Genomic DNA, 26,655 nt, shown 5'->3' on the forward strand with positions numbered 1-26,655 from the left:
AGAGAGGTGGGAACTGCTGCCTGTCTTCCCACTTGAGAGCCAGGCAGGGTGTGTGTCCACGGTGGGGGACAGCGCAGAGGAGACCTCCTGCTCCAGAGGAGATGATGGGGGCTCACTCACGGTTTTGGCCTTCATGTCCATGACTCTCCCCAATTGGCTGCAGGGCTCCAGCTGACTCTCCTCTCTCCCCCAGTCCCTCAGGTGCTGAGGAGTTGCACAGAGTTTGTTGAGCAGCACGGCATTGTGGACGGGATCTACAGGCTCTCTGGGGTCTCCTCAAACATCCAGAAGCTGAGGTAAGCCTGGGGCTGTAAAGGCCTCCCATTGGAGGGGCTGCTCACATGCATGTCTGGGATGGGGGGGGACTTCCCATGTGTCTGACACATTAGCCCACTAGACAGGTAACTGGGTGAAATGCTCTGGTTGGTGTTACACAGGGCGTGTCAGACAATATGATCTAATGACCTTAAACTCTATGAATCTAGGGACTTTTAAAGGTGCTGACTGGCAGGGCCAGCCCAAGTCATTCTGGTGCCCCGGGGACTTGGCGCCGCCTCCAGGTGCAAGGCCCGCCCGGAGTGCATGGCTCATGCGTGGGCCTGCCCCGGGTGCGCACGGTGCATGCGCTGCGCTGCCCAGCCCGGCCCCCGTTGCTGGTGCACAGCGCCTGGCCGTGCAGGGCCCTGTGGCCATGGGGGGAAGGGCGCTGATGGCCAGCGCCATGGGGATGGGAGTGGCGCTGCGGGAGCCGGGCGTGTGGTGCCTGATGGCAACTATAAGGGACACCGTGCGCCCCTTACAGCTGCCATCAGGCGCCCCCCCCATCAGTTGGCGCCCCGGGCAGCTGCCCGGCACGCCCACCCCTTAGTCCGGCCCTGCTGACTGGGATGGCAGGTTTGCAAAAATTTTGGTGGTGCCATGAATATTCCTGGTGCCAGGGCACAACGGGTCCATAAAACTTGCAGCTTATGGGTGCTGAGTCTTTTTTTTTTCCCTCCCTCCTGCCCCCTCGCGTCACACACCTCTGGGCACAGAACAGTATTTCATAACACACATTTTCCTTGCTGGCCATCTCAACCTTGGAAAGCTCACATCTGGGGGTAAACTATAAATCAGTCTCAAATTTGCCCTGAAGGATGAAAGGCTGATGGAAGAGCAAACCCTTTCCCTGGTACGTGGAACATCAAACAGACTCCTGCAAAGCTATGGAGAGAGCAGGGCCCTCTAAGTTTTTCCGTTAAAAGTATTTCCACAAAAGCACGTCTAGATTGGCACGGATGCTTTTGCGCAAAAGCATCCGTGGCCAGTCTAGACGCGATTTTGCACAAGAAAGCCCCGATCACCAAAACAGTTCTTCCCTGTCTACACTGGCCCTCTTGTGCAAGGGCTTTTTCCCAAGCGGGAGCGTGAAAGTATTTGCACAAGAAGCACTGATTTTGTACATTACAAAGTCAGTGCTCTTACGCAAATTCAAGCGGCCAGTGTAGACAGCTGGCAAGTTTTTGCGCAAAAGGAGGCAGCAGCTTGGGGTGCCAGGCCACCCCAGCAGCTTGGGGAGCTGGTCCACAAGAAGAGCCGGTTTAAAAACCAGCCTCCCTCGCAGACTGGCTGCCTGTTGCCCTGTATCAGAGGCAGCAGGGTGGAGTGGCAGCAGCCCCTGTCTGGGAGGAGGATGGGTCTGAGCTCCTGGACCTGGTGCAAGCTAGAACTGACCCAGGCTGATGGCCAACCTGCTAAAAAATTTACTGGCAAGAGGGCGGGAGGGAAATGTGTGTAGTCTAAAGCAAAAGCTTATTGGTTAATGCTCATTGGTAAATTGACTACACTATTACATCCCTACTGTGAACCACTCTGGTGACTTTTGTTTTGTCGAGTTTTGGGTGTTGACATAAGTTTTGTCTTGGTCATGTAGACAAGGCCTAAAAGGAGGTTTATTTAAGAAAGAACAAAGCTTCTGAGAGATGGCAGTAGATGGTTACACTACAAAACATCATAAAATGGAACCTGGGTCCTACCCTTATTAATAAGCTCCCTTTCCTAGCTAATGAAGTAGGTTTTCCCCTGCAAAATTCAGATGGTGGCAGAGCTGGCTGGCTTGCCGGGAACCAGAGTCCAATCCTTCCTGAATCACCCCCACTAACAAGAGTGAATGGATGCTAAGTGTCTTTCTCTGCCCAGAGATAGACTGAATCAGTCTTTTGTCTTTACTCCCAGAAGAAGCGAGCTCCTGTCTTTATCACGCTCCTTTTCACCTCCCAGTGGTTTCAGTGTTTATCGTTTATCATTAATGGTTTTCCACTGACTTTTCTGGGCTGTTGTGATGGCAGACAATGGAGCGATACACTGCAGCATGGGCTAGCCAGGAAGGGGTGACAACTCTGTGCTGCTAGAATGGGCCCGCACCAGACATATGATTCCCCGATGAATTAAATTACCTCTAGGCTGTGTGGCTGCATAGCAGCCTCTTAAGTGCCACTATCCTAGTCCCAACCCAGCCTGGCCTGGACCTGCTGCGGCCATAGGAGAGGTGCCCTTCCCTCTCCATCCCTGGTGCTGCTGTGGGGAGGGGGGGGAAGGGAGTCCTCTTTCCCTGTCACAGCCCTGTGGCACCTGCACCCCAAACTCCACATCTCTGGCCCCACCTCAGAGGCCGCAACCCTCACGGCAACTCTTTGCCCCTGCCCTGAGCACCTGCCCACACTCTGACTGCCTCAGCCCCATCCCCGCCACATGCATTTTGTTATGTGCACCAGTATAGAGGGGATCCATCGCACATCACCCCCATATTGGCGCACATAACACAATTCATTTCACACATGGGAAGGACATATTAAAGACTCACTTTTTCCGTCAACATCATAGGTGTCATTTTCAATAGAGTTACACTAGCACAGGGGTGGGCCTTCTGCCTTTGCCTTCCCTGACTGCCTTCCTGCAGTCTTAGTACGTTCAGGCCTTGCATCAAGCCCTGCAGCCTGAGAGCTTGCCTGGGCAGAGCTCCCGAGCTCTGCCTGCCTTTCCCCAACCCTACCCTGTCTCAGGAAGCTTTCAGTTTCCCTGGCAGCCAGGTCCCTCCTGCTTCCAAGTTAGAGCACATACGTACGTGTACGTGTACGTGTGTGTGTGTGTGTCTGTCTCCATCCCTCCAGGACCCTTTATTTACACAGCCTCAGGTGGGCCCTAATTGGTGCCACAGCTGCTGGCTCCTCTGCTCCAGCCCTCTTCCATGGCTGGGTTTTAACCCTTAAAGGGCCAGTGCAGGGAAGATGCTCTGTCACAAGGAGCTTGGGATGCAGGGTCAGGGAGGGGGTCTGGGTGGAAGAATGGATTCTGGCCTGTGGGAGGGATGTAGGAGGGGGTGCAGGGTCTGGGGAGGAGATGGGGAGAGGGGATACAGAGGGTTTGGGTGGTGGCCTGGGGTGGGGGGGAGAGAGAGAGGTGGGTGCCAGAGGCAGGCTCTGGCTGGGAGGCACTTACCTAGGTGGCTCCCAGCCAGCAGCTCTGCTCCATGCTTGGGGGGGGGGGGGGGCGGCTGCTCCACCTGGCTCTGCTCCAGCACAGGGAGGAGTGAGGCTTCATTCACTGGCCCTGCCTTCAGCAAAATTTCTCAACTCCTATTGGCTGGAAACTGGCCAATAGGAGCTGAGGGATTTTGCTGGGGGGCGGGGATAGTGGAAGCTTTCTCCTCCCTACCCAGACTGCATAGCAATGAGCAGCCAGCTGTTTACAGGGGCTGCAACTGCTCTGTAGTAAGGGTGTCAGTGAGACAGCTGGATCTGGCTGTTTGGCAGGCCGCATCTGGCCCGCTCACTGCCTCTTGCCCATCCCTGCACTATGAGATTTTACCCAGCATTGCTCCGGTTCTTAACGCACTAAAGGGTTGGTTTTGGTTTTGGTTTGGAAAATAAAAGGAAACTGTACATGATTGTATTTTTCAGAAATACAGTGTTGTTTTTATGAAGTTAATTTTTATTTCAGATTTCTTTTAAAAAGGGGATTGTTACATTTTTCCCCCCATTTAATTGTTTTTTGGTAAATTCTTTAAATGGGAATTCCATCAAGTGTGTTTTTAATTTGTCCCTATAAACTTTTATCATTTGCTATGCTTTAACAAAAAAAGGCTACAGTCAATGTGGTTTTCAATAACGTTATCTTCTAGTTTTCAAACCTTAAGCACTGAGGGTACGTCTACACTACAGCACTAGTTCGAACTAACTTAGTTCGAATTAGTTAATTCGAACTAAGCTAGTTCGAACTACCGCATCTAGAACTAAAAACTAGTTCGAACTAGCGTTTTGCTAGTTCGAACTAGCAAGTCCACATTGAGTGGACTCTGAACAGGGCTTAAGGATGGCCGGAAGCAGTGCCGGCAGGGCATAAAAGGAGGACTTAGAGCATGGAGATGCTGTCTCAGGCTAGCCGAGGGCTGCGCTTAAAGGGTCTCGACCCCCACCCCGGACACACAGTTCTAAGGGGTGCCCCGCTTGCAAAGAAGTTCTGGCTTGGAGTGCCCTGAGTGCCCACACTGGGCACATCACACCACTCGGCCATCAGCCCGGCTGCACTTGCCGCAGGCTGCCCCAGAAGCCCGCAGAGCCAGCCCAGTCCTCCCCATCGGGGGCTCGTACCCCATTCCTCCCTCACCTCCTTCCACTTACCCTTCCTTAGCCCCCCTTCTTATTGATGTACAAAATAAAGATAACGTTTCTTCCAACATTGACTCTGTCTTTATTGAAAAAAAACTGGGGGAGACTGGGAAAAGGAGGTGGGAGAGGGGAAGAGAAAGGCTGGGAGAGGGGAGGGCAACTAACATGATCAGGGGTTGGGAACAGGTCCCAGATGAAGAAAGGCTACAGAGACTGGGACTGTTCAGCTTAGAAAAGAGGAGACGGAGGGGGGACAGGATAGAGGTCTCTAAAAGCAGGGGTTGGGTGGAGAGGGTGCATTCAGAAAAGTTCTTCCTGAGTTCCCATAAAGAAGGACTAGAGGACACCAAAGGAAAGGAATGGGTAGCAGGCTTGAAACTAGTAAGAGAAAGTTGTTCTTGACAAAGCAAATAGTTAACCTGTGGAACTCCTTGCTGCAGGAGGCTGTGAAGGCTACAACTAGAACAGAGTTGAAAGGGAAGTGAGATAAAGTGATGGAGGTTGGGTCCATGGAGTCCTATTAGCCAGAGGGTAGGAGTGGTGTCCATGCCCAAAGTTTGTGGAAGGCTGGAGAGGGATGGCACGAGACAAATGGCTTGGTCATTGTCTTCGGTCCATCCCCTCCAGGGTCCCTAGGGTTGGCCGCTGTTGGCAGACAGGCTACTGGGCTAGATGGACCTTTGGTCTGACCCAGGACGGCCATTGTAAGCTCAGGGCTCAGTGTCGGGGGTCTCAGTGGACCCCCTTGATTTTCATGCACACCTGGTCCTGGGTGGCCAGGCTGGCAGCTCTCCTGCCCTAGACGGCCACTTTCCTGTGCCTAGTGCGGAGATCGTGGACGAGGTCCACGATGTCCGCACTAGCCCAGGAAGGTGCCCGCCTCTTGTGGTCCAGGGCAAGCTCCCGGGAGCCGCCAGCCTGGTCCCGGCAAGAGGGGGTGGGCTGGGGGGCATCGGGTGGGTGGCTCTGTGCCGTGCCAGGTACAGGGTCTGCTAGCTGGGTGCTGGCAGGCTTGTACCTGGCACGGGCACCGTAGCCAGCCCGTGCCCCTTTAAGGGGTCCGGGGCCGGGAGGGGGGCATAGAGTTTCCCTGGTGTTGGCCAGAGTGGCCACCAGGGAAACCTGGGGAGGGCTAGCCTCCCACTAGTTCGAACTAAAGGGCTACACAGCCCTTAGTTCGAACTAGCTAGTTCGAACTAGGCGTTAGTCCTCGTAAAATGAGGTTTACCTAGTTCGAACTAAGCGCTCCGCTAGTTCGATTCAAATTCGAACTAGCGGAGCGCTAGTGTAGCACCTATTAAAGTTAGTTCGAACTAACGTCCGTTAGTTCGAACTAACTTTGTAGTGTAGACATACCCTGATTTAGTTGTGCCAAAACAGAGCACTGCTCCAAATTTCTCTGTTTTATCCCTTTTCTGTAAGGTTTATTGAGAAGCAATCCTATCCCAGGTTCATCCTATTTTTCTGGCTCGTGGTTCAGTCTCTTTCAACATTCGCTCAATTTTTGCAATTTTGAAGACTGTACTTGATTTGGTGATTCTTTTCCATTTTGTTTTATGAGAAGCAATCCCATTCCAGGCACATTCCATTTTCCTGGCACAACCAAACCCAGACCTTGTTTTAAGTTATGATAAGAGGAAGCCGTATACTGAACTTGGTGATCCTAGCTCTTACCGTTGAGGAGGAATATTCAATTCTTAAGCATTAATTTAGCTGTGCCAAAACAGAGCAGAAGTCCAAATTTCTCCATTTTATCACTTTTCATAGAATCATAGACTCATAGAATACGAGAACTGGAAGGGACCTTGAGAGATCGAGTCCAATCCCCTGCCCTCACAGCAGGACCAAAAACTGTCTTGTCCATTCCTGATAGATATCTATCTAATGTGCTCTTAAATATCTCCAGAGATGGAGATTCCCCAACCTCCCTAGGCAATTTAGTCCAGAGTTTAACCACCCTGACAGGTAGGAAGTTTTTTCTGATGTTTAACCTAAACCTCTCTTGCTGCAGTTTAAGCCCATTGCTTCTTGTCCTATCCTCAGAGGCTAAGGAGAACAATTTTTCTCCCTCCTCCTTGTGACACCTTTTTAGATACTTGAAAACCCCTCTCTGTCTTCTCTTTTCCAAACTAAACAAGCCCAATTCTTTCAGTCTTTCCTCATAGCTCATTCTCTGTAAGGTTTATTGAGAAGCAATCCTATTCCAGGCTCATCCTATTTTTCTGGCTCATCTTGGTTCAGTCCAGGGGTGAAAGTAACTTAATTTTTTTACAAATACTGTCATATCACAGTCTTCCCCCCCCCCCGGGAGCCCTCATGGCAGGAGGTTGCAGGGGTTGTGGTACAGCAGTACCTGTAAGAAATTTAATTGTGGGTTAGAGTGCGGGGGTCTCAAGGCAGGGTGTTGGGGAGTCTAGGTGGAGGGGGGCTCAGGGCAGGAGCTTGGGGATGTGGGGGGGTGCAGGTATTGAGGGTGCAGGGGTGAGGAGGTGCTTAGGGCTGGAGGTGTGGGGGGTGCAGTAGTCAGGGTTGGGGATTCAGAAGGGGTTCAGAGCAAGAGATGGATGTATAGGGGGGTGAGAAGTGAGGGTGGAATCCAAAGATCTCCCCCCCACACACACAGACACCGTGCAGATTTGTACCAGGGCTGTTTACTCTTTCTGGCTACCTCTAGACTAGAGGCTTCTTTCAGAAGAAGCTTTTTTTGGAAGAGATCTTCTGAAAAAACATCTTCCGAAAGAGAGCATCCACACTGCAAAAGTTCATCGAAAAAGCGATCGGACCATTCAGTCTGGACGCTTTCTCACATGTAAGCTGTGATTGCTATGGACAGAATGGCCGCCAGAGCACCTGTGCTTTTTCCTTTTTCCTCTTCTTCTTTTTCTTTTCTCCCTCTTCCCCGTCCACACACACCTTTTTGCGACAGCTCTTTTGCAAAAAGGCGTCTTCCTCGTAGAATGAGGTTTACCAGTGCTGGAAAAACCCCTCTGTTCTTTCCATTTTCTTGTGGAGGAACGCGATTACAGGGTGGACGTTCCTCAAGTTTTGTCGGAAAAACAGTCATTTTTCCGACAAAACTGGAGTGTAGACATACTCTCCCTTCCTGCCCCTGTCAGGGAGTGAGAGCCAAGTGCACGGCTCCTCTGCCCCCTGTACTCCCCAGCCAGAGTCAGGAATGCAGCAAACTGCATTCCCCCTTGCTCCCTGACAATGATGAAGGGGAACAGCCACCAATGTCCCCGTATGAATCTGGTTAGGGGCGACTTCAGGCCCCTCATCGCCTTCCACCGGGGGTGGGAGACTTGGGGCTGGGGAGTCCCAGACTGTGGCTGGGGGAGGGGCGCCCCCAGCCAACCCCTTTCACCTGTCTGGTGATTCTGTCTCTTTTCTGTATGGCCTGAGGAGGAAGGGGCCTTGGGGAGAAGGGACGAGGCCATGGTTGGGGCATCAGTGTCTCCCCCACGCCCAACGCTGTTAGGAAACTTCCGCCTCTCCTGTCTTGACTTAACGATTAAGCTTTCATTAAAGACTAGAAAATGTACCCGGCTCGGCTGTTGTACTTAATTTTTGATTTTCTTCATTTCAGTCATTGCTGTGGGGTGGGGGTGGGGAGGAGGGGTTCAGGGTGCAGGCTGCCCCGAGGAGAGAGGACTACCCCGGCCCTCTCTCACTGTAGCAGCTTGGGGCCAGGTGAGAAGCGCCTCTCCATGGCTGCTGCAGCTCCACGGGGACAGGCGGGGGGAGGGGTGCATGTCCCTCAGCTGGGGCAGGTGCAGGTTTGTCTGCCCCCCTGCGCTCCCCAGCCAGAGTGAGGAATGCAGCAAACTGTGCACTTTCCCCTCACTCCCTGAGGAAGGGGAACAGCCAGTAAGGTTCCTGTAGGAACTGGGCGGGGGGGTAGTTTGGGAAGCTGCAGGTCCCCTCCCCCGTTCTCCCTAAAGGGCACTTGGGGGGTGAGAAGCTCAGGACTGGGGCAGTCCCGGATGGGGGGAGGGCGTGCACCCACAGCCAGCCCCTTGCACCTGCCTGGTGATCCTGTCTCTTTTCTGTATGGTTTTATGCGTCCCTGTATGAATCGGGAGGGAACCTTTATTTTGCTTTAAGTCAGGGGTTAGCAACCCCCGGCATGCGTGCCACAAGGGGCACACGAGCCCCCCCCCCCCTTTTTTTATTACTGGCACACAGGGCGGGAGCTCAGCCCCGCCTCCCCCTCCCCCCCCCACAGCAGGAAGTCAGTGCTGCGGCTCCAGCCTCAGCCGTGCAGCTGCAGACTGGAGCACCGGCTCCACCCTCCTGCAGTGCATGTGGGTCCCTGGGGTTGCCGCCTCCTTCTGGTGGGGCCGTGGCTGGGCCTGCTCCAGAGCCGGGGCTGGGCAGCCAGCACAAATGGCACACTGGGGTCTGGGCTGCACCACACTGCTCCCCACAAGCTGTGTGCGGGGGGGAAGCCCCTCCCCTGGCACTCCACTGCAACCAGTCTGCCCCAGCCCTGGAGCTGCAGCCTTCAGGAAAAGGGCTAGGCTGGGCAGGGAAGAGACTCTGCCCCTAACCCCACCTCTCCTCACCCCAGTGCTGCTCCCGGGGGTCTGCAAGTCCCAGCACTGCTGTTCTGATGGTGAATGCGCTGGGGGACACAGAGATGCACTCCTGGGGCAGGAGCGGGGGTGAAGGAGGATGCGGGGGCAGGATGAGAGGGGGCAGGGGTTGCACTGAGTGGCATGGGACAATGCAGGGGATCACGCTGGAGGGATCGTGGGGCTGAGGGAAGCGTAGCTGGAGCAGAGGGGAAATGTGGGGAGGGATATAATTTTACTTTGCAAAAGCTGCACTTTCCTTTACTCCCCACCTCTTTGCCTTCCTCCTCAACTAGCTATTTGGCTGCATTCTCACCCTCTCACCTTTTCTGCATTCCTGCCCCAACCCCCCACCTCATGCCCTCTCCTGCCGCCAAACTCCCTTTCCAGACCCTGCCCTCCTCACCCTGTCCTGCACCCCATCTCCCACCCAGATCCTGCATCCCTATCCCTGGCAGCCTTGTCCTGCACATTGAACACCCCATTTTTGTTCCTACCCCAGAGCCTAAGGAGCCCACAAAATCCACTAACTTTGGTACCCCAGAAAAGTAAATCTGGCCTATGGGAAGTCCGGAACCTCAGTCCTCCCTACTCCTTCCCTTCACCCCATTGGGGCTGGAGTGCTAGACAAGTGAGGGGTCTCAGTTTGGGACCACATCAATGAGGTGGAGGAGATGTGTTGCTTCTCACTTGTGTGGTCCCCAACTGATTTTTTTTCTGTGGGTCAGCGACCCCCAACTCAAAAAAGGTTCCTCACTCCTGCCATAAAGAAATAGTGAAACCTTTTGTGTTGGACACTTTTTACTATATTTAAAATGAAGTTTGATAAACTAACATGAGAGTTAAAATGCTTAATCTGTTTAATAATTTCAATGAAACCGTTCTCCCCAGCTGCTGCACTAGCAAAATGATATAATTAACAATGAGTTTCCATTAGCAGCAGGTAGCCTGTGGTAAGGTTTGCATTGACCCAGGTGGTCCACAGGGCACGAGAAGGAGACAACCTCCCCCCTTCCCCACCTTCTCCCGCCCACCCCGCCTCCCCCCCAGGAGAGCAGCATGGCCTAGGTCAGGAGGTTAAATCTTGGCAAACAAGATTGGCAAACAAATCTTGGTGCTTCTTCTCTATTCTAGACTGTGCTTGGTCCTGCCATGAGGGCAGGGGACTGGGCTTGGTGCCCTCTCGAGGTCCCTTCCAGTTCTAGTGTTCTATGATTCTATAATTGGCACACCACCTTGGAAAGGTGGCTGACCCTTGCTTTAAGTTATGATAAGAGGAAGCCGTATACTGTACCAAATTTAGTGGTCCTAGCGCTTACCATTTAGGAGGCGTTCTTGAACAAACGGATGGATAGACAGACTTGCTCGCTCACAGACAAACTCTCTCAAATATAGAGTAGACGGTGTGGTGATTGATCCAGGAATACGTCCCACCTAAGCCGGCAAGCCCTGCTGCAGCTCCCCAGCTGGCCCAGTCTGGTCTCCCTCCCCACCAGTGCAATCAATGTCTCCCTCTCTTCCTTCACAGGCAGGAGTTCGATGGCGACCGCTGCCCCGATCTCAACAAGGATGTGTACTTGCAGGACATCCACTGCGTCAGCTCCCTCTGCAAAGCCTACTTCCGGGAGCTCCCCAACCCTCTCCTGACCTACCAGCTCTATGACAAGTTTGCGGTGAGTCTGTCCCTGCAGGCTGCCTTCCCGGGATTCTGCCACCACAGCGCTAACTCCGGTGATGGGAAAACTGCAGTGGAGGCGGGTAGTGCCTGCCGGTGTCCTCCCTATGCCACGCTGCTTATGTGTGTCACATCCCTGAAGGGTCCCATGGGTCTCTCTGTGGCAGCGGTTTGCTCCCAGTGCATTGTGGGAGACTTGTCCCTCCTGGGCACAGGGGGACTTGTGAGAAGATGCGGGAGGGCTTTAGCACGCAGGAGGTTTAGCCTGCGTTCACACTGCAAAGTGGGAGATTACATGCTCCAGTGGGGCCATTCTGAGGGGGGCACTGGGCCTGGGGCAAGCCTCTCCCTGCTATAGGCCCCGCCCCCGCTCTAGCTCTTCCACAAGCTCCGTCTTGACTCTGCCCCGCTCTTCCCTCGTGCCCCTGCCCTTGAGCAACTGGGCCTGGGGGATTACGAGGGTCTGGTGCGACAGCAGCAGGAGTTGCCCCCTCTCCGCTCCCCACATGGGCAGCAGGACGCAGAGCAGCCTGCTCCGCCTCACTGTGCCTCCTTTCCCAGCCTGCTGCACGTCACTTCCCCATGGCGGCGGGAAGCAGAGAACCCAGGGGCCGGGCTGTTCCACTTCCCACCGCTGCGGAGACGCTAGCGCAGCAGGCCAGCAGAGCAGTGCAGTAGGGTGGGACAGGTTGCTGTGTGTGTGTGGTGTGTGGTGTGTGTGTGTGTGTGTGTGTGTGTGTGTGTGTGTGTGGAGGGGGGTGATCCCCGCTGTCACTCCTCACCAGCCCCCCATAATCCCCTGGTTCCTTCCCATCTGTAGGACACTTGGAGTGGCTGCTGCAGGGCCCCCAAAAGCACAGGGCCTGGGATGGCTGCCCTGATTTGTCCTATGGACAGGGTGGCTCTGAGCCCAGTGAAAGCCTCGCTTGGCCCTTTAGTCTGTACCCCAGCTGGGTCAGCCAGCCTAGGTTTAATGTACCACCAAACTGAGGTGAGGGAGGTCGTGTGCAGAGGGGAGCAACAGCTGAGTGGCTGTGAAAGCAGACCTCTGACAGTTTTGGCTGCTGGCTGTGGCAATTTCACACCCTCCTTCGTTCTCACAGGGGTGAAGCACTGGGAATTAAAGCAGCAGCAGGTGGCCCCCTGCCCGGCCCCCTCCCCAGCGCTCTGATGGGCCAGTTCTCAGGCGGGTGTGAGCGATGCTGCGTGTGCAAATCAGAGTGTTTCTGTGTATCCCCTGGGCCTGCGCGTGGCCACAGGTGCATGTTCCATTCAGCACTCGCAGTTGTCTGATTGAAAGGGCCGAGGCAATGCATGCCTGCAGAAGGTCCCTTTCAGGGGCAATAAGGACTAGTGGTCGGTCAACAACTGTTCTCTGCTGTGCCCTTTAGATCCTAGGTTTCTATCTATTCTAAACATCCCATGATTTAAAGAGACACACTATAGAAGAGGCATTGATGACCACTAGTCCTTACTACCTTTAAGGCAACAATCACCCTATTACAGTGTCAAGCATTTATTTGTAGACAGAACAGAACTTAGATGGTAAAGGGGCAGGAAAGGCATAGATTCACACAGCGCAGTTCAAACCAAACCACAAAGTCAAGAAAAATTACCCTGAACACAACCAGTTTCACTTTTCCTTTTACTTACTTCCAATTTTCTCTTTGTTCAGTCCATTCTCATGCTCCAAATTCCTTGGAGACATGGTATTCCTGCCTGGGTTTAACTCATTGGCTGTGTCTACACTGCACCCCTTTTCCGGAAAAGGGATGCATATGAGACAAGTCGGAATTGTAAATGAAGTGGGGATTTACATCTCCCCCGCTCCATTTGCATGAACATGGCTGCTGCTTTTTTCCGGCTCAGGGCTTTGCTGGAAAAAAGCGCCAGTCTAGACAGGGATCTTTTGGAAAATAAAGCCTTTTCCGAAAGGTCCCTTATTCCTGATTTTAAGAGGAATAAGGGACCTTTCGGAAAAGGCTTTATTTTCCGAAAGATCCCTGTCTAGACTGGCGCTTTTCTCCGGCAAAGCCCCGAGCCGGAAAAAAGTGGCAGCCATGTTCATGCAAATGGAGCGGGGGAGATGTAAATCCCTGCTTCATTTGCAATTCCGACTTGTCTTATCTGCATCCCTTTTCCGGAAAAGGGGTGCAGTGTAGACACAGCCCCCCTGTCTCTCAACTCCTGCTTTATCTCTGCCACACAAAGACAGCAGGCAGGGAATTTATATCCAATTCAAATTTCAGCATTCTATCTTGATTGGCTCTCCCAGCCCCCTGGCCACCACCTTTGCTAGCTACCTGAGTTTAACCCCTTGTCCACTCCTCCTGTCCATTACACCATGGGTGGTGGGTAATGTAGGCAAGGGGAGGCAATGCCTCTCCAAAACTGCCTACATGCCTGGCCACCTGGGATAGGCTGGCAGCCCCGGCCCTCAGCTGGGGTTGGGTGCGGCTTGGCTGGGGAGGGATTTTAGGGGTGAAAGGGGCAGGCCTTCAGCTGCCTTCATCCACCTGGGCTTTCACCCACCACCCATGCTGCTAACAGAGGGGATAAAATGGGCGACCGACCCAGGGCTCACCAATTTAAAAGGGCCCTCGGCAGTGGCCAGGAACCCAGTTCCTTCAAATCCCTGCCGGTTCCCACTCCCAGCTTCCACTGCTGCAGCCACAGGGCCTGTCTGCCGACCATGAAGGACAGCCACCAGCCCCACTCCTTCTGCCCGAGAACCCACCCCCTTGCTAAGGACACTGGGCCCAATCCTAGCATCTACATTCACCTCTGAGGCAGAACAAGGAGGCCTGAGAGACTAACAGGGCATTTTGCTGGGTGTAAAGCAAGACAGTGAAGAGCTACCAAGGGATCCTGCAAAACTGGGTGCCTTGGCAATGACATGGCAGGTGAAATTCGATCACGGGTGTCCAGTATCATAGGTGGGGGAAGGCATTGCCTTCCCAAACTTCCAGCCTGCCCCGCCCACACTCCACCGCCAAGAATGCCTACTGTAGGTGTACTGGGAGCGGAGTGTTGCTGCCCCCAGCACCTGCTCTCCCGTGTGCTCCAGGGCTGGGGAGACTGGAGTTGCGCACTCTCTTCCCTCCCAGGTGCTCCAGCCTGGGACTCTGGAACTTCTCCACCTGCCCTCCCCATGCTCCCAGCCCAGGGAGACTGGGGCTGCACATCACCCACTCCCTTCCTCCCTCCCCATGGTGGTGGGTGGTACACAGCGCACTGCCTCACCTCCGTCTGGGAGGAGGGACGGGGTAAGCGGCTTGGCTCCTGTGGGATGGTGGGGCCTTAGTCGAAGGGGTGGGCAAGCCCCCAGCCCTACCTTCACCAAAGGCCCATGAATTCAATGTTGTTAAATACAGAGTAATGCACATTGGAAAACATTATCTCAGCCATGTGTATATAAAATGATTGGGTCTAAATTAGCTGTTACCACTCCAGACAGAAAACTTGGAGTCTTTGTGGAGAGTTCTTTGAAAACCTCCATGCATGTGCAGTGGCTGTCAAAAAAGCCTACAGCATTTAGGCAATCATTACAAGACAGATAGATAATGAGAGAAAATATCATATTGCCTCCATGTAAATCCATGCTTCGGCCACATCCTGAATACTGTGTGTAGATGTGGTTGTCCCATCTCAAAAAAAGATACATTGGAATTGGAAAAGTTTCAGAAAAGGGCAACAAAAATGATTAGGGATATGGAACAGCTTCCATGTGAAGAGAGATTAATAAAACAGGGACTTTTCAGCTTAGAAAAGAGATGACTAAGGGGGAATATGATCAAGAGCTATAAAATCATGACTGGTATGGAGAATATAAATAAGGAAGTTAATGACTCCTTCCAAGAAATAGGGGTCACCAAATGAAATTAAGAGGCTGCATGTTTTAACTAAACAAAAAGTATTCATGCCACACAGTCAACCTGTGGAACTCCTTGCTAGAGGACATTGTGAAAGTCAAGACTATAACAGAATTCTTAAAAAAAAAAAAAAAAGCGAAATAAGTTAATGGAGGATAGGTTCATCAATGGCTATTAGCCAGAATGGGCTGAGATGGTGTTCTTAGCCCAGGCCTGCACAACATATGTCCTGAGGGCCGCATGTGGCCTGCAGGGGCTCACTGTGTGGCCCATGCTGACTACGGGTGGCGCAGCCCCATCCGATCTGCTGGCTGGGCGGAGGGGGAAGTGCGGTGATTCTCGCTGCCAGGCTACCTGCATGCAGCTCTGGTACAAGGAGGCAGGGAGCGAGCCAGAGGGCGGGACGCCGGCAGACGCCAGGATTCTGGCATGACATGGTGTAGTAACATCACGGCCGGTGACCGCTGGATTCAAAAAGGCTCCACAGCCCTGCAACCTGGAAGGCAGAAGCCAGGTAGGGGAGGGGAAGGGGCTTGTGCTGAGGGGAGGGGAGCAGGTCAGGCAAAAGGGGAAGGCATCAAGGAGCAGGGTGCAGGAGAGACAAATGCCAAGGGGCCAAGTGGAGACACGCATGGTGTGTGGGGTTTTTTTTTCTTTTGCTTTTGCTTGACAAAAATTTTTAGCCCGCGTGTTCGATATTTTTTGGGAGAGCATCCCTACTTGCGGCCCGCAGCTGTTTTCTTTGGAGTAATTGGCCCTCTCCGCTCTCCGAGTTGTGCAGGCCTGCCTTAGCCTCTGTCTGCCCGTAACTGGGAATGGGTGACAGGAGATGGATCACTCCGTAATTACCTGTTTGGTTCATTTCCTCTGAAGCACCTGGCATTGGCCACTGTCAGAAGACAGGATACTGGGTTTGATGGATCTGACCCAGTCTGGCCATGCTTATGCAGGAGCTAGGATTAGAGATGGGAGAAACGTTATGCAGATTCTGTGACGCTGAAAGTTTTCTTGAAGTCTTGGTTTAGATTAAATGTTCACGTGGAGGAAAGGAAAACTCCCCAAAGTTGATGCACAGCTGTGGCTGTGCTAATCAGAGGGCAGGGGCTCCGTGTGCCCCCATTTTTCCCCTTTCGGTTTTATAATTTTCCCTCAAAGCAGTAGTGTTCTTGAATGGAATTAGGCTGAAAAAGTTATTCAGTTTAACAAAAAGATTAAGGGGTGACTTGATTACGGTCTGCAAGTACAGTATGTTCACAAAGAACAAACATTGAAGAATGGGATCTTCCATCAAGAGGCAAAAGGTCTAACACGCTGCAGTGGCTGGAAGCTGAAGCAAGACAAATGCAGATTGGAAATAGCCTGTACATTTTTAACAGTGAGAATAATTGACCCAGGGAACAATTTCCCAAGTGCTGTGGAGGAGTCTCCCGCACTGGCCATTTTAAAACCAGGCTTGGATGTTTTACTAGAAGATTGGGCTATAATTTGAGCAGGAATGAGTTCGGGGAAGTCCCCATGGCCTGTGTTATCCAGGAGGTCAGATTAGATGCTCACAGTGGTTCCTTCTGCCTTTGGAATCCATGAGTCTAGCACTGCTGACTCGTTCATATTTGACCTTCCCCTTGGCCGGGTCGCAGGCTCCTTGAGTGAATGAGCCAGAAAGTGAAACTGCCTAGGCCCCAAATTGAAACACAGTAAAGCTGAGCTGGAGAACTTCAAAAAGTCCCGGCACCACGCGCACAGACACGCGCCAGGTGATCTTTAAGGTTCTTTCAGTTCTAATAACCACAGGCAGTTAGGCCCAGCAGTAATGGGCACTCGATGTTGCTATTTTTCATGGTATATGCCTGATATGAATCATCATCCCTGGCTCTTAGCTGGTGCTTTTCGCCCATCGATCTCAAAGTGCTCTACAAAGGAGGGTCCAGGTGCGGTGGGTGAAAGTAGGGCTGGGGGTAGGAGTGTGGGGATCCTTAAAGGCGCGGTGCCTTTTTTTTCTCAACTTTTGTCTCCTTAGGGTTTGTTTGTTTGCTGAACCAAGTTTGGTCTCCCAGGTGTGTGGGTGTGCTTGTGTGGGGGGTTTTGTTTTGGTTTTTTTCCTCCATGTTCAGGATTTTTGGTGCAAGCATCTGGGGGAGGCAAGCCCTCCCCCCCGAACTCCGCCCCCAATCCTGCCCCTTCTGCCCAAGCCCTTCTCCCCCAGCACCATGGGGATGGTGGGCAGCATGTGGCCCCAGCTTCCCCAGCCCCAGGGCAGCGGGAAGGGCCAGCACTTGGGGGCAGTAACATTCCACCCCCGTAGGCCTATAGTAGGTGCTCTAGGGGCAGAGTGTGGGTGGGGCCAGGCTGGCAGTTTGGAAAGGCAGTGCCTTCCCCTGCCCATGATATCCCCTACCCCAGGGAAGATCAGGATCAGAATTCTTGTTGTAAACCTGGGGAAACTGAGGTACACAGCAGCACCCAGGGTCACCCAGCAGGCCCGAGGTGGATACAGACATCTAACAAGGAGGCAAGCCCTGCCCACAAAAGCTTCCAGTCGAAGAGAGATGCAGCGAGTAGACAGAGAGCACAACGAGCATGAAGAAAGGGCTGCTCTAGTGCAGTGGTTCTCAAAGTGTGGTCCGTGGACCACTAGTGGTCTGCAGCCATCTTGCAGGTGGGCCGCAGGGCTCATCCCTCTCTGCAGTGGCTTCCCTCCACCCCCTGCGAGGTTGGAGCTTCAGCGCCAGCTTGCCGCTGTGGGAGGGGTCAAATCTCGCAAGCTGGATCCGGCTCCGCGTGCTGCTGCTGCTCCCCCTCCTCCAGATGGGGTAACAGCAGCACGGGAAAGCGCTTGCCTGGAGGCTTTCCCCACTGCTCCCATTGGCAGGAATCCTGGCCAATGGGAGCAGTGGGAGGGCGGTACCTTGGAGGCACAGAGCCTGGTAAATGCCCCCCATCCCCAGATCTCGCAGCCCCCCATCCCCCTCACATACTCCTCCCGCCAAGAGCTCACACCCCCACCCTGCTCCTGCACCTCCCTTCCACCCAGACCCCCCCACCTTCAATCTGTTCCTTCACCCTACCTCCCGGCCAGACACTGCACCCTCCCCTGCATCCATTTTGTCATCAAGGGTGGCTGGCTGGTGTCGGCGGAAAGGTTTGCATTCAGTGGGTTGGGCTGTGGGCCAAAAAGTTTGAGAACCACTGGACTAATGATAGAATGTCAACAGGGGTCTCTGCAAAGCTGGATTTTGCTCATGGCTACACCGCGGCAAGTCAGTTTCCCCTTCTGTTAAAGCCAGGACAAATGATACGAGTGCCTCTGTAAAAGCCTTTGTGGGCTGCTAATGGGGTGTAGCACAGCACAGGAAAGGAAGTTTGGTTTGTATCTCTTTAAAGGGCACGGTAAAACCCTAAAACACAGAGAAGATCATCAGAGACTCTTCCCTTTGCAAAGCCGGCTCTCATATGGGGGGATTCATAGATCCCTAAGCCGGAAGGAAGCATGGTGGCTATCCCGTCTGACCCCCTGGCCAGAGAGCTGCCCCCAAAACAGTTCTCAGAGCAGAGCTGTTAGAAAACCATCCAGCCTCGATTTAGACAGGGTCAGCAATGAAGCATCTCCTACCCAACGGTTACTTACTCTCACCGTGCCCCTTATTTCCTGTCCAAATTGGTCTCAATTCAACTTCCAGCCATCGGATCGTGTTCGACCTTTTGCTGCTAGATGGAAGAGCCTGGGATCAAGCATCTGTTTCCCAGTGCCATCCCAAGGGGATTGCAGGGCCCGGGGTAACCTCTCTCCTCCCTGCTGCAGTCCCCATCCCCTACTCCATCTCCCCCCCCCCCCCCCCCACTCACTCACTACACAGGCAGCAGGTGCTGGAGAGGCCCAGAAGCCTGCTCTGCCCCCTCACACCACGTTGCTCTCACAGCCACTGGACTCCGCTCCTCCGTGGGTGGTGGGAACCAAAGTCCCCTGGGGCGAGACGCTCTGCTTCCACCGCCGCTGAGAAGCCAAGCGCAGCGGGTCAGGAGCGGGTAGCAAAGCAGGGTGGAGCAGATTGCTGGGCTGCTCCAGCTCCCATCACCCACCTAATGAGGCCCCCGTAAACCCTCAGGCCCTCCCATCCATAGGAAGTTTGGTCTGGGCACCGGGGGGCCCCCAAAGCGCGAGGCCTGAGGCAGCCACCCCAGTTTGTCCAATTCCCCAAGTAGGTACTTCCAGACTGGGGTCAAGACAGCCCTTAACCAGTGACCCCAACAACCTCCTCCTGGCTGAGGTAACCTGACTGAGTCTCTCGCCACGAGGCAGGTTTTCTAAACCAGGAATCGTTCTCATGAGTTTCTCTGAGCCCGCTCTAATGTACCAATATGGTTCCGGAAGGGAGGTTTTATGTCACGAATCCGGGAATCGGAGGGCACTTTTATGGTAAAGTCTCACTGTGTCAGTGGCGTTATTGCAGGGAGGCTGCTCTGCTCTGTGGGATTCTTAGGGTGGCCAGGTTTCGGCTAGAAAGCCTGGCTAAGAGGAGGACCTGACGGTGTCTGATCAGGTCTATTGTCCGGACACCCAAAGTCTGGTTAGTGTGGGCAGGGGAAGTGCCAGGTCATCACCCACACCAGCTCCTGCTGAACTGGGGCTGTCTCTTACCTGCATCGGGCAGCTGCAGCTCTCAGCCCTCTGGCTCTGGAGACAAGCCCCTACCGACCCATGCAGGGGGTGTGGGGAGAGGGGGAGAGCAGCGAGCGAGAAGGGGAGAGGGAAAGAGGCAGGGTGGAGCCCCAAGGGGAAGGGGCAGGAGTGGGACCTCGGAAGAAAAGCAGGGCAGAGGTGAGGGCTGGGGAAAGAGGTAGGACAGGGGTGCAGCTTCATGGGGAAGGAGCCGGGAAGGAGAAGCGCCAGCCCTCTGGTTGGAGCGTCCAGTGTTTAAATCAGGGGTGGGGACACTAAGGCCCCAGCTTGCCTGGATCCATCCCCTGAGGCTCAGGGCTCTCCCCCAGGATTGGGGAGCCTGCGGGGCTGGAGCGCACAAAATCTACTAGCATGGGCCCCCCTAGGCTCTGGCGTGTGAGGGGAATGTGGGGGGCATCTTTCTCCTTCTCAGTCGGGGGCCATGTTGGTGAGGGTTTGCTGTTTGTTTTGTTGCATCTCACTTGGGTGCAGGGGCAGCCCGAGAGCCTAGGCAGACTCGGCAGTCGCCTAGGGCGCCGCCGGCTCGGGGCGCCCGATGATGACATCACGGGGCACCCGGGTGCCCGATGATGACGTCACGGCCATTGACGGCCATGCAGGCGGGGGCGCCGATCACGCCTTCCGCCTGGGGCGCCAGCTGCCACAGCCGGCCTCAGGCCGCTCCTGCTTGTCTGAAGCCCCTGACTGATATTTCTGTGGGTCAGTGGCCCCCCCCCACCCAAAAAAGGTTCCCCGCCCCTGGCTTAACTATTCCCAAGTTGGCAATCCTAATCATTGTGCTTCTGCGCTTGATACTCTCGGTCCCTTAGAACTGCCGCCAGCCACAGCCTTTGTTACCCTGGAGTGCAGGGGTGATGGACAATGCGGTGCAGGGAGCCTGTGCTTTGGCCCGTACAACCCACTGCAGAGGCCCGTGGGTCGCTGCTGACGTGGGTGTGCCCGTCACCCCCTAATGGCCGGTGCTAGGGACTGTCCCCCTCTGTTCCTGACTTGCTGAAGTATTGAGAGATGCCCCAGTGGGTATCTCCGGGGAGGCCCCTGCCCCCAAACAAGCCATAGAAACGTTCGCGAGTAAATCGATTCCAGTAGGAGCGAGACTGAGGGGCGGGGGGACTCTGGACACTCCATAATACAAACAAAACGACTGGTGCCTGTGTCCTCGCCGGAGAAGAGAGTATCCCAGCTGGGCCTCCAGGCTGGGCAGGACTGGAGAGTCTCCTGGACGTGGGGCAGGGCGTTTGCTGTGCTGCAAAAAGAGCCTGGTGTCGTTTTCTGTGTGAGGCAGAGGTGCCTGGCCAGCTCCGGAGAGCCCTGGCTACTGGAAGGGGGTTGGAAGTGGAGGCTGGGCTGCATAGCTGAATCTGGCTCCCAATTTCCTGTTTCCGGCTGCTCTTGAGCCTCTGGAATCCACCGAGTGTCTCTGGATCCTGTCAGGGAGGGACCTGGGGTGCCAGTAGGAGGCTGGGTTGCTTAGGCATGTTCTTATACCAAGTTGTGACTAAGGGTATATCTACACTGGCACTGCTGGAGTAGTTTCCAGCTGGGCAGACACAGGAGCTAGCTGGGAACAAGCTGGGGTATAAAAATAGCCAGGTGGCCGCAGTAGCACAGGTGGCAGGAGGGGGCAGCTGCCAAGTACCCACCTGGAGTCCCAGGTGAGAGTATATTCTGGCAGCTTTATAGCCCCAGCTCCCATGTTGATGCACCCATAGGAGCCATATGCTGAGCTCAGCGAGGGCAGGCTGTGAGCCATGGAGGGTCGGCGGAGGCTTGGGCCATGCCTTTGAGTGAGAGCACGGTAGCTAGAGGTGGGTCAGTGGGCAAAGGGAAAGATCGCAGCGCTCCAGGCGTGAGGCTCAGTGTGGCCCTGTGTTTGAGTCATGGCAGCCCGGGGTTCCATCCTTGGTCCAGAGCTGCAGGGGGGAGCCTGCGGCCGCCCCCATCCCATCTTTGGGACGTGCTGTGAGGATGGTGGGGGAGCAGAGAGCAACGCCTGGATCTGGACTCTTGCTTTTCTCTCAGGAGGCCGTGGCCATCCAGTTGGAGGAGGGACGGTTGGTGAAAATCAAAGAGGTGCTGAAGGAGCTGCCATCCCCACACTACAGGTACCTGTGGGAGGAGGGGGGCCATGCTTGCCTGGCCTGCCCTTACCCTGTGTTCTCCAGGCTGCCAGTCGGGTACCTTTCACCGACAGTGATCGGGGCTCCCCTGGCTGGGTGTTAGTCCCAGACCCAGGGTTGGACACCCCTCCTATGGCTCCGGTGGGGGGCTGGGAATTAACCTGACTCTGGTATCCATCACCACAATCTGCTACGTCAGCACTAGACACCTGAGTCAGCCCCCAGACTCAGCCCCTTGCTCTCTGTCCCTCCCCCTGCCGTGGGCTCTGGTTGAAGCGGGGTGGGTGGAGGGGAGGCCCAGGAACTCAGACTGCTCCTGGGCCTGTTGCCTAGCTGGGATCTCAGGATCTTGGCCTGGCGGCAGGGCCGTGGCAGCAGCATGGGCCTCTCCTGCAGCCTCCATCCTATCAAAGGAGAGCCGCAGCAGTGGAAGGCCTAGCAGCTCTCTGGCCAAGCAGGGAGTGGAGCGGTCGGCTTCTCCCCTCTGTTGCCAGCCCCTGAAGCCTGGCTGCTGATCTGAGGGGGCTGTGGTTCCCCACACACCTGGCTCCACTGCTGTAGCTTTCCTTTGCTCAGCACTGGGCTGTGACGTGGGTCTGGCTGGCTCCATGGTCCGTTTGTGGGTCTGTTCCAGCCTTGAGGTTAGAACAGCCATGGGGCTGTTCTAACTTTTGCCACCAGTGTGTGGTTCCTTAAGAGCCTCTCCACAGTTAGTGCCAGGGAAATTCTCCATCGGCCAGGATCCAGCTGTGGGGTGCAGGTGATAACCAGGGCTGCGTGTGCTGTGGATAAAAGATCCTGCCCATTTAGTGATGTGCAGGCTGGGACTCCCCCACCATAGATGGGACGGCGCAGACCTAGGCAATGGGACGATCCAGGACAGGCAGACGCTCTGCTATGGGAAGCATTGATGAAGTCAAGACAGTTCCCTTAGAGAGGGGACCTGACAAAGAAGGGAGCCTGGGGGGTTCCATTCTTCCTGTCTCATACCATAAGACCAAGGGACAGGGAATGTTACGGGGAAGTGGGAAATCCAAAACTTAACAAAAGGAAATACATTTTTGTGCATCGTGTGATCGGCCTGGGGAACTCACTGCCACAAGATGTCACGAATGCCCAGAACTCAAAAGATTCCCGGAGGGATTGGACAGGATCTAGGTGATAGGACTATTCAGTGTGATCACTGATAGATTGTTAGAGACCAGGGTGGGACAAGGGGGGACAGACTGTCCCACAGCCACTGCTGTGGGGTTGTTACCCCTTCCCCTGTTGTGCCTGGTGCTGGCCACTGTCAGAGACAGGACACTGGGCTAGATGGGCCTGGGTCCAGTCCCACCTGGCTTCCCTGTGAAGCACCAGTCTCCAGACCAGAATTTTGAATCCCTCCTTCTGTGCCGTCTTCATGCGAGTGTCGTCTCCTCTTTTCACGGCTGCCACAGGACCCTGGAGTTTCTGATGAGACATCTGGTTCGCATGGCTTCCTACAGCTCCCAGACCAACATGCACGCCAGGAATCTGGCCATCGTCTGGGCGCCCAACCTGCTCAGGTGAGAGCCAGCTGCATGGAGCCGGGGGGGCAGGGCCGGGGCCAGGCACTCCGGTTGCTTGGTCGTGCTGTGCAGACAGAGCCAGAGGCAGGGAGGACTTAGGGCTCCTGGGTGAAGGGGGCGGGGCTCTGTGCTATCTGTAGCTGGAAGGTTGGGGATGGAGTGTGAGTCTGACACCAGCCTAAAGAGACTGAGACGGGGTGGGGGCAGGAAGGGAGGCTGGGGAGAGCAGATGGGGACAGTAGGCAGGGTGGGGGATCTGGTAGGACAGTGGTTCCCAAGCTTTTTTATACCGGGGATCGTCAAACCCAGTCACAAACTTTTGGAGGACCAGTAACATTTTATCTGCATATTTGCATATCCACCATGTAAATAATGAATATGCAAATATGCAAATAGAATGTTACTGGTCCACCAAAAGCCCAGGCCCCAAGAGTCCCAGGTGCCAGTTTTTCTTCCAGGAGCCCCCCACCCCTCCACTGCCCCCCAGTGCCAGCCACTGACTCCAGAGTCACCTGCACCCAACACCCCCCCAGGCCAGCCTCCCACCCTCAGATCCCACCCCCGTGCCAGCCCCTCATCCCAAACGCCTCAGTGCCAGGCCCCTACCCCTTAGAGCCCACCACCACCAGACCCGCCCCCCAGTGCCAGCCTCCTGTTTCCAGAGCCCCACTGCACCCAACCCCCCAGAGCCCTCCCCAATGTCAGCTCCCAGTCCCCAAGATGAGCCCCCCCCGTGCCAGCCCTGCCCCCATAGCCTCCCTCCCTACTAGCCCCGAACCCAGAGCCTCCCAGTGCCAGCTTCCCACCCCACATGACCCAGTGCCCCCCCCCAGTGTCAGCCCCCTGCCTCTTAGAGCCTCCCATTCCTTAGAGCTAGTACTAGCCCCGCCCCCAGAACTCCCTAACACTAGACCTGCCCCCAGACCCCCCAGTGCCTACCCCGCCCCCCTCACCTAGCCTTCGCTGCCTCCCAGATGTCAGCTGAGTGCTGCTGCCCAGGTCATGGCTGCTCTAAGACTTCAGTGCCGGGCTCCGTGCAAAGCTCTCTTCCGTGGCTCGGAAGAGACCCCTCCTCCGCCCGGCACTGGTTGGCTGAGGCGGGACAGGACATGCCTCTCCCAATAGCTGCAGCAGGAGAGGTGTACCCCAGTCCCAGCCCCCAGAGCTGCTGAGGTCCAGTTGTCAGAAGTCTACAGCCTGGCTGCGGGTTGCGGCCTGGCAGTTGGGAACCACTGTGGTAGGGGAAGGGAAGAGGAAACTGTTGTGTATTGGGTTGTTGTAGATATAGATGTTGTTGTTGTTGTTGTTATAGTTACTGAGTTAGGTCGCTAGGGGTCAGCCCAGCCGATCTGGGCTGGTTCTAGTTAGTTGTGTGTTATGGAATAAACGGACACTTGCAACTGCTCGAGCTCTCTGCGTTTCCAGTGATTTCTTTCTAAACTGTGAACTCTTAAACGATATAACAGAAACTATTAGAGCAGGAATCCCGCTTGTCCCCGTTCTCCCCGACACTGGCCCGTGACCCCCCCCAAATGCTCAGGCAGTTGCACCCCTCTCTCTTTGCTCCTCTCCCCGCGTGCAAGGGTTGTGACTCCTGGAGCAGAACGCTAGTCCCAGATCAAACCACAAAGCGACCAGGATCTCTGCTTCTGGCATGGCTGATGGAAGAGGGGGCTGGATTCTGGTGGGGGTGTTCCCCGGTGGTTCCTCAGGTCTGAGTCCGCGGCTCAGCCATGCCTCTCCGTCCCTCCCCTCCAGGTCGAAGGACATCGAAGCCTCTGGGTTCAACGGCACAGCTGCCTTCATGGAGGTGCGGGTGCAGTCCATAGTCGTGGAGTTTATCCTCACCCACGTGGAGCAGCTCTTTGGAAATGCCCCTCTCTGTGGTAGGTCCCGCCCTGGTGCTGAGCCCTTGGTGCTCTGGGGCCCTCCCACCACCAGGTCACCTGCTCTGTGGAGGGAGACTGGCAGGCCCAGCCAATGGGGTCGCCAAAATGTGTGGGCTCTTCGCAGTGGGAGGAGGGATCAGTGCTATGGGGCAGGGACGTTCTTTGGTGGAAACGTGTTTGTTTACGGAGCACGTCCATAGACTCCTGCCATGGCAGAAATAACCAACGGCAGGGAGTTTCCTTGCTCAGAAATCCCCATGTCTGCCTCTCCAGCAGCTCTGTGCCCAAGAAGCCCTGCTTCTCTGCTTCCTCCCTGTATCCCACTCAAAATTGCTTTGCCTGGCTTTTTGCCTTCAACACCCGCAGCATGCAGCTGCTACCCTCAGCCTGGCTAGCTACCTGCATGAGCTCCAGTCTGGACGTGCAGCTTAACGCTTTGGCTGGTCGCTCCCTTTGTCACCAGCTGGTTTTACTCCGCAAAGGGTCTGGAAGGCGTCTTCTCCTTTGCCTGAAGGAGGGCGTTTGGCTCCCACTGGCTTTAACAAGGTCTGCGATTGTCTTTGTACCCGAGGCTCCCTGCTGGCCGACACTAGTGCCCACCCCCAGCCCCGAGAGCCACTGAATCATCCCGGTGTTTGTTTCCCCATCCTAGGAAGTGACCGTGAGAACCTCCGGAAATCCCTCCTTCTGTCCGGCCTGGGGTTTCCAGGAATCCACCCCGATTGCCAGACCCTGTCCTACAATTTGCCTGCCATGCTGAACCAAGGGGACGGCCCGCCGCAGATCCGCCCTTACCACACCATCATCGAGCTCCACGAACACAAGTACGGGCTCTGTCTTTCCTCTCTCTTCTCTGCCAGGGTATGTCTACACTAGCCCCCAGTTCGAACTAGGGAGGCTAATGTAGGCATTCGAAGTTGCAAATGAAGTCCGGGATTTAAATATCCCAGGCTTTATTTGCATGTTCCCGGGCGGGTGCCATTTTTAAATCCCCTTAGTCCGAACTAACTGCCCGCGGCTACATGTGGCAGTCAAACGTGGCGCCCCAACAGGAAGATGCAAATAAAGCCCGGGATATTTAATCCCGGGCTTCATTTGCAGCTTCCAATGCCTACATTAGCCTCCCTAGTTTGAACTAGGGGGCTAATATAGACACTCTCAGGCTTTACCAGCTGCCTGGGTTTAATCCCCAGTGACCCCGTTGCAGATGGGTCCCAGGAGCAGGGCAGGGGTTGGTTTGAGGACATGCACTGAGCACTAGATGCTTTCGCACATCATCTGTGCTCTAATGCACCAGATTCTCTGGGGAGATGGTCCCTGCCAGTGTTCCCAGGGGGTGGTGTGCTTGTGCGGCCACTCAGGAGAAATTCACATGCTGCCCAGCTGGTTAGCAGAGCGCCCCTAGCTAGGTTTTGTGATTCTATTGGTGGCGCACGTCTACACACGTCTCTGTGCACATACAAATTTATTCCGCACATGGGTGGAAAAAATTCACTCATGGATGGACAAGATTAGCGGAAACAGTGGTCCCTCCCCATGCATAGAGAGGGACAAGCAGGAGGAGAAATGGAAAACAAGATCTGTGCCAGCTGGGCAAATGGCTGGTGAATCGCCCTGCTCTGTTCGTAGACAAGTAACCTCAATACGCTCC

The 26,655-nt window shown here is 54.9% G+C and overlaps 1 protein-coding gene across 6 annotated transcripts in view; it reads left to right on the top strand.

The window, feature by feature from the left end:
- Positions 1-26,655, top strand: part of ARHGAP30 (Rho GTPase activating protein 30) — a 59,981-nt gene that overhangs the window by 13,821 nt on the left and 19,505 nt on the right. For all 6 annotated transcript variants that reach the window (XM_075908130.1, XM_075908133.1, XM_075908135.1 and 3 more), the window contains exons 2-7: positions 194-296; positions 10,749-10,893; positions 21,468-21,550; positions 23,005-23,112; positions 24,874-25,001; positions 25,657-25,828. In XM_075908130.1, the coding sequence (XP_075764245.1) occupies positions 194-296; positions 10,749-10,893; positions 21,468-21,550; positions 23,005-23,112; positions 24,874-25,001; positions 25,657-25,828 (739 nt within the window). The remainder of the gene's footprint in view (positions 1-193; positions 297-10,748; positions 10,894-21,467; positions 21,551-23,004; positions 23,113-24,873; positions 25,002-25,656; positions 25,829-26,655) is intronic.

This window comes from Pelodiscus sinensis, chromosome 24, assembly GCF_049634645.1.
Source record: "Pelodiscus sinensis isolate JC-2024 chromosome 24, ASM4963464v1, whole genome shotgun sequence".
NCBI classification, from domain to species: Eukaryota; Metazoa; Chordata; order Testudines; family Trionychidae; genus Pelodiscus; species Pelodiscus sinensis.